The following is a 7,690-nucleotide window of genomic DNA, read 5'->3' as shown; positions in this document are numbered from 1 at the left end:
CATGTTGTCTTTTTTTTTTTTTTAATGCCAAGATTGACAGGTTGGCCATTTGCTTAATGCCAGAAGTTGGGGGAAAGTTACACTTTTCTAGGAATAATGGACTCGTAAGGCATTGAGGGCTCTAAACAGGATTCTTTAATCATGAAGCAAGAGAATTTCAAGGCAGGAGATTATTTCCCCTACCAAAAACACAGTTAAAGGCCTGCTTTTGTGTCCCATTCACATGCCCTCAGTCACTGAGTCTGGAGTGAACCATGGGTTGAGGAAGTCGGGCTGTTGGCGTGTCCCAGCACCACACCACCCCTAAAGTGCCGGGTGATCTCCTGTGGCTCATCTGTGGAAGCACTGGGGTAGGCTGCTGCCCTGCTGTGGAAGAGGAGCAACAATCAGACATGAGTCCACCCTTTGGAGACCAGGCCTCAGCTCTTGGTGGGCCCAGGGACACCCACACAGGTGGCCATCACCGCCCTATGGACAACACTAATTGTCCACAGCAAAGGGCAAGGAATTCTCTGGGAGCTTCTTCTGTTTCTTCCCCCCAGATACCCACCTTGAAAAACACTATTTCTGGAATGCTTCTGCATCTAAGGAGATTCTTTGAGGTAGCCCATCTTCCTGAGCTAGCAAATACATGAGTTTTCACTTTCTTTAGGAAAGAGAAGCTTTCAGGGGAAGGAATGATTTTGCTGACTTCCCAGACCCTGGTGACCAGACCAAGGCAGGGCCCAGCATAATTCCGCCAGTTGGATGAATATTCAAGAGAGCTCATTCCTACCTGGCTGGAGACTACAGCCAGAAGGCAAACACCAGAAAGGGAACAGTAGATAATTTACCTCTGCTTCTGACCGATGGTGTTTGGGAATAGGTTACTTTGGACTGAGTTTGGGTTCTTTGCTGTCCTAAGAACTTCAGTGTAGAGAAAATAAGACTGGTGCTGCCTGGGGTATGTTCTGGGCTTAATTCCCCCCAAGCAGAAGACCAGATCCAAGATGTCTGGACACCCCGTCAGACGTTGGTCCCAAGTTTAATTAGATTTCTGAGTCTCGTTGAGGCCAAGGAATGATCCCTACTGAAAAAATGCTGAGCCAGACATCTTTGGCAAAGGTCCCTGAGCTCTCACCGTCTCTCAAGAGTGCCGAGAACCCTGGTGAAAGTGCTGCTCTAGGCCCACAAGTGTAACTATGCTGTTAACAGCTGTCAATAGATATTAAAATTCATACTGTATGAAAATCACTTTTGTTAAATGACTAAGCCCATTCAACAACATGTATCGCAGAATCCCCTACTACAGCTAGTATTTGCCAAAAAGGAAAAGAAACCCACCCTAAAGGGAAGCATTGGTAACGATCATTGTTATAAACATGGCCTGCGTATCACGTCACTCCATCTTGCCATCTCTTACCTGTAACAACAGTGACTATTAGAGCAGTGACTATTATTATATCCAAATAATCTCAGCATTTGCTAGAGTTTGAACCAGAGCTGAATACATGGAATTTTAATGTAGTAATTTAGGCAAAACTCCAAGCCATTTTTTCTTCTCCTCTGGCCAAAATGTTATTTCCTCAAACAGGGAAATATGTCTACGGGGCCAGGTTATAGGGGCAAATGTGAACAACCTGAGCATCTGAAGAGTGTTGAGAGGCCCAAGAGTGCATTGACCCTACAATATATGTCACTCATTGGTTTGGAGTAGGCTTAGGGTTAACTGCATTTTAACAGGTCTTCTCAGGTAGCCGGTAGTTGCTAGAGAAACCTGGACCATCCCTTTTGGTCACCTACCAGTGCCCATGAAGTCTCTACTGTCAGGTTTTTGCTTGTGTGTAACTTCAGTCTTTCCTTGGGCTGATGTAAATCCTTTTCTCCTGAGGGACCCAGCCAGCTTTTTTTTTTTTTGCAAATATGGAGTTTTGCTCTTGCTGCCCAGGCTGGAGTGCAATGGCATGATCTCAGCTCACTGCAACCTCCGCCTCCTGGGTTCAAGTGATTCTCCTGCCTCAGCCTCCCTACTAGCTGGGATTACAGCATTGGCCACCACACCCCGCTAATTTTTGTATTTTTAGTAGAGATGGGGTTTCGCCATGTTGTCCAGGCTGGTCTCGAACTCCTGTCCTTAGGTGGTCTGCCTGCCTTGGCCTCCCAAAGTGCTGGGATTACAGGAGTGAGCCACTGCACCTGGCCCAGCCAGCTTTTAAAGCTCTGCCAGCATAGCCCTGGGACGGGGATGAGGGGTAAAGACAGAGCCTTAGGACTTTCATTTTTTAAATGCTCACTCCATAGGGAAGAACAGGTGATGACTATCCTGAATATTTGGGAAGCTATGTCCTGGAATTTCTGGCCTCAGTTCCAGAACCCACAGCTTCTTTACAACATGCTTCAAGCCCAGGACTGAGCTGCCAGTAAATAAACCCCTAGTAACCTTAATATGGGTTAATAAGATTAGGTGCCCGCTCTGCACGCTCCCCTGCCCCTCCTCGTTCGGGCACCTGTTATGCTAAGCCAGCATGTTTGCAGCTTAGCCAGGGGCAATCGTGGACCAAGAAAGGGCTTTTCATCCACTACTGGCTAAAAAGATGGCTCTCAATGACAGCGCAGGCAGGCAGCAGCACTGTGTTAGGAAGAGAAAAGCGTCTGTCGAATACTATGAAAGTCCAGGGAAGAGAGAGGTGCCTTCCCAGGTCACAGTGGATAGATTGGCTGGAAGGGGAAAAACATGTCCGACCTTAACTCCTAACAGCATTTTATCCTGTCCATCACAGAGAAGTGTAAACAGCAAAGTTAGAGATTAGAGAATGCTGAGCTCTCAGGATAGCGTCAAGAGGAGGATTAAGATGTAAGGGACAACGTCTAGCTATTTACCTGAGGGAAGTGAAAATTCAAGTTTGTACAAAAACCTATCCATGAATGTTTGCAGCAATCACCAAAACAATCATCCAAACTCACCCAAATGCCCTTCATCTGGCAACTGCCCAAAAGTCTACAACGGAATGCTACTCAGCAATCCAAAGGAACAACAGGGAGGATCCAGATGCGTTCTTCCTTAGTGAGAAGCCAGACTCAAAATGCTACATACGATACAATTCCATTTATATAACATTCAGGAAGAGGCAAAACAAAGGGAGAGAAAAGCACTGGTAGCTGGAAGCCAGGATGAGGCAAGAAGCTGACTACAAAGGGGACTTTTGGGGATGACAGAATTGTTCTATTTCTTGATTGTGGTTGTTAAACTGTATGCATTTGTTAAAATGTATAAAACTGTACACTAAAAAGTTAATCTGTTTGTAAAATATACCTCAATAAATGTGACTTAAAAAACAAGAGTAGGAACAGGCCAGGCACAATGGTTTACACCTATAATCCTAGCATTTTGGGAGGCTGAGGCTTGAGAATCATTTGAACCCAAGAGTTCAAGACCAGCCTGGGCAACATAGCACGACCATATCTACAAAAAAACAAAAAGCAAAAAACAAACAAACAAAAAACACAGAAATTAGCCAGGCGTGGTGGCATGTGCCTGTAGTACCAGCTACTGGGGAGGCTGAGGTGGGAGGATTGCTCAAGCCCAGAAGGTTGAGGCTGCAATGAACCAAGGCTGTGCCACTGCACTCCAGCCTGGGGGACAGAGCAAGACCCTGTCTCTCAAAAAAAAAACCAAACCAAACCACCACCACCAAAACCAAGAGTAGGTAGAGAGGGAGGAACGAGTCAGAAGGGGCTTCATGAGTTCCTGGAACTAAAGACAAGAGTAGTGAAGGCAGTAGGCTGGGAGCAGCGTTAATGACCAGGAGGCAGGGCGAGTGCAATGGAAACCTGCTGTTTTAGTTTGATGCTCTCAAGAGGATTTCAAAAAAACAGAATTCTCATGGACAATGACTCCCCTAGGAAGACAGTGTAGCTGCCTTCCTGTCTCTCTCTCAAAAGCAGGAAGTGGGGAGTATGTAAGGACACGGACCTTGAGATCACCAGGTAAGGATGAACAGGAGTTTAAACCCAGACACGGGTCTTGGAGTGCCCTGTTTCCCAGTGATTTGAGTTCCGAAATGGTCCAGAAAGGTCACACGCTGTCATGGCTAACGAATATGAAACTTAATCAGCTGAAATGATGATCACACTTTATCTGGGAAGGTCAAGATAGTTTGGCTAATGGCCATAATTGACACTAATAATATAAGCCTCTTAAATTTAAAGCTAATGCAGATATCCCACTATATTTGTAGCAAGGTGACAGGGGGCACACTGCTGTGGCATGTAAGTGTGTAAAATGAAACAGAAAGATATATGCTAACAAAAAGTAATGCCAACACCTAAAGCATTTATTTGGATATCTTTAAACTTTTTACATATGATACATTCCAAATTTTACAAGTTGTCCACAGATATTAAAGTTATAGCCAATTTATTAAACAGATATGATTTTCCCTGATGCGGAAAGCATATGTTATATAAACATTTCTACAATAAACATAAAACATGCAGAACAAATCATAAAACTAACATGATTTGTAAGGTAGGAAAGACAGCTACCTCAACACCAGAAAATAAAAAGGTGTGTATGGTGCAATTTCATGTAAATTCGTCTTCTCCCAGGCTCGGTGATATTCTCAGAGAATGGAGTCTAGAGACACCCTTTGCTAACTCCAGGCTCCTAGGAAGTTGGGCCGGAAAGCTGAGGATTGTTTTGATTTGGTGAAAATGTTTATAATCCACTTGTAGAAAGAGAAACCTGGTCTTATTATTTTAAATTTTAGCTTGGTGAACATATGAAAAAAAGCCAAAAGAAGCTTACCTTAAAAGCTAAAGAAACTGGATGTGACAGAGGCCAAAATAAACATGAATTATGCCACCTATAGCCCAACCAACCAGATCTTTTGAAGGCCAGAAAAAGGGGGAGAGAGGTGGATTCAAATGTGAATTTTCTTCCTGTTGATTCTCCTCTCAGCTGGGTGAGTCAGTCCCAAGCAAGAATGGTGATGGGTCATCCTCCTCTAAAGAGGGGGCGGTGCTTTCACACACTACCTTGGAGAGGAATGTGGCTTCTACATCCTCACTTATTTTAGCCTCAGGTCCGGATTTCTGACCTTCTTCCTGCTATACTGTGGAACGTGCCTAGTTGACTGGTAGCTGAGTGGAACAAAACTTGTAATTCAAAGAAAACTGATTGAAAGGGTCACTTGCATTGGTTAAAAAAATCCAAGAGCCTCTTATTCTTCATTTGTTCCTTAGCCCCACCTTAGACAGGCTCAGAATTTATTCCTCTACTAAGTCTTCAGTCACTCTCTGCATGTATTCAAGCTCTCAGCAATCACACATCAAACAATAGCAGTTGTGTGGTACATAATAATTATAAGCTATTTTGTAAGTGGCTCTTGTTCTAGGAAGGCACCTCAGTAAGAACAATCTTCAAAAAGAATAAAAAGCCTGGGTGCCAGACCATCCCAGGAATGCACTAAGTGAGCCAGCAAGGAAGCAGCAGCTTGTCTGTTCCAGGAAATGCTGGCTGGGTGGGAGTGGGTTCTCACCTTCTTTAGTGTTTGACTTTAGATGATATACTCTGCCAATTTAGCCTTAGAAATAACAAGAGAATATTACTGTCTGAAACATTAGGATATTCTAAAAGAATACAGATAAGAAAATTAGAATACTCTTTTAGAATACCTATTATTTTAAACTTAAGCTTGGTGAACATCTGAAAAAAAGCCAAAAGAAGCTTACCTTAAAAGCTAAAGAAACTGGATGTGACAGAGGCCAAAATAAACATCAATTATGTCAGCCACAGCCCAAACAACCAGATCTTATGAATGAAGGCCTCTCATCTGGATATTAGGATATTCTCAAAGAATATCCTAAATTTTTAATCCATACTCTTTTAGAATATCCTAATTTTTCTTCCTAATTCTAAAAGAATATCCTAATTTTTAAGATCATCCTACGTTTTTGGAAAGCCCTTTAAGTGAGTTTTCTCAAAGCCAAAAGTCTTGCCATAAAAAAAAAAAAGAAAAAAAACCCTCCAACAGCCCTGAAAAACCAGCCAGCCACCTTCTCCCCATGGGCTTCTTCTGCATGCGTGTCCCCCAACTCTCTCATAGTCAACAGAGAGAAGGGAACACTGCCTTCAAAATCAAACACTTTGCTCCTAGGAGTAGGTCCTGTCAGCGGAGGGGACACCAACCCAGTCCCAGTGTTGGGCCACGCAGTGAAACCAGGAAGTATGACCCAACAGATCACAGAGACTTTGTGTCCTGCCTCCGTTGAATCAGCTGCAGACCCACAGTTCACTACCATCAATCACGTGAACTATCACATAATGGCTGGGACTATGCAGTCAGACCCCCACAAAAGGGCTGGGATCCAATCTAGGAAAAGAAGCTCCTTGCTCGATCTTAAAACCCAAGACGTTATATTTGAGGGGCACAGCAAACAGTGCAAGAAAATCTGCTGATGGAAGATGATTTTTATCAGAAACTATAAAATTGGGAAGGAAAGTTTAAATAAAGAATTTATTTCCAAATTCAGCAGAACGTCCTTGTTTCTTAAAAAGCCAACTGGGCTAAAAAAAATCCAAGTTTCTGTTTTTTGGTGGTGCAATAATTATAAATGTTGCCAGTCAATGCCAACCAGTGTCTGATTGGCTTCTTGTGCATGTCCAATTTCCTCTGTGACACTGTGTTGGTGCCAGAGCTTCTGAATCTTCTTGAATCGCTCTTTGCATAAATGTAAAGGATTTCCCCGTCTAGAAAGAGAAGACACATGTCACTTAGAATGTGTTCTTGTTTATTCCATTATAACCCAATCCTTCCTGACTTAGGCTAGGTTACAAGTTATTGGTTTTAGACTCCCTGCAACATTTCTGTCTGGCAGCTGACTGTGGCTATTAACAAAAATACCAGCTCTGTTTGCCAAGAGCAGGCAAAAGGGAATAAGTGCTGAAAGAGGAGGGAAAGATCCACAAACCACACTTACCCAGAATGAGGTGAGGGAATAGAGGTTGCGGGAGATCAGGAGGGTCTGGGTTGAGAGGCTAAAACTACCAATTCATTGTCCATTTTGTTGGTAACACGTAAAAAGGAGAGGGGGCAGACGAGAGGGTGAAAGAATTATACGAGTAAAAATGTTCCTTATAGATTTTACTAAGAGCGCGAAGATAAGAAAAGAAAAGTGAAAAGAAAAGAAATGTTCCCCAGATGCAATCTTTCAGCCGCACTCTCAGTGAAGCAATCAACTGAGAGTAACTTCCAGGTCCAATTTAAACACAAGTGCAAGCTTTGGTGGGTTCCTGCCTGGGACCAGTGCCCTGAGCCAGGTACCTCTGCTCCTGTTTCTGAGCACAGCCATCCTCTCACTCACTAACCAGACTCTCCTCCTCTAACAGCCCATGCTGAGAACAGTGGGAGACACCATCACTGGGTGGCAAATGGGCATAGCCTCGCAGTCCAGCGCCTGGGGCAGCTCATCTACTTACCTTGCTTGGGTTTCTAGGCCTTCAACATCTGCTACTCAAGGCTGGACAGGCATATCTATGGAGGTTAAAACTTCTATCTCCTTTAGACAAAAGAGATGGTCTAAAAGAAGTTCTTTAGTAGTACTTGGGAGAAGGGAATTGTTAGCTTACAATACACTAAAGCTACCAGAGTAGAAGTAACTTAGCCTCAAATATTGTTATATTGTTCTATGTTTTAAATCTTTGTCCCCC

At 43.5% G+C, this 7,690-nt stretch overlaps 1 protein-coding gene across 3 annotated transcripts in view; it reads right to left on the bottom strand.

The window, feature by feature from the left end:
* Positions 1-4,292: 4,292 nt before the first annotated feature.
* The window catches only part of UBR2 (ubiquitin protein ligase E3 component n-recognin 2), a 134,649-nt gene continuing 131,251 nt past the window's right edge, over positions 4,293-7,690 (bottom strand). For 2 of the 3 annotated variants that reach the window (XM_033217181.1, XM_033217180.1), the window contains one exon: positions 6,479-6,730. In XM_033217181.1, the coding sequence (XP_033073072.1) occupies positions 6,589-6,730 (142 nt within the window). In that variant the 3' untranslated portion in view covers positions 6,479-6,588. Of the gene's footprint in view, positions 6,731-7,690 lie in introns of all 3 variants that reach the window. The other variant, XM_033217182.1, reaches the window with a different exon arrangement.

This window comes from Trachypithecus francoisi, unplaced genomic scaffold (assembly GCF_009764315.1).
Source record: "Trachypithecus francoisi isolate TF-2019V2 unplaced genomic scaffold, Tfra_2.0 Lachesis_group10, whole genome shotgun sequence".
In the NCBI taxonomy this organism is placed as follows: domain Eukaryota; kingdom Metazoa; phylum Chordata; class Mammalia; order Primates; family Cercopithecidae; genus Trachypithecus; species Trachypithecus francoisi.
This window is presented reverse-complemented; position numbering and strand designations above follow the sequence as displayed.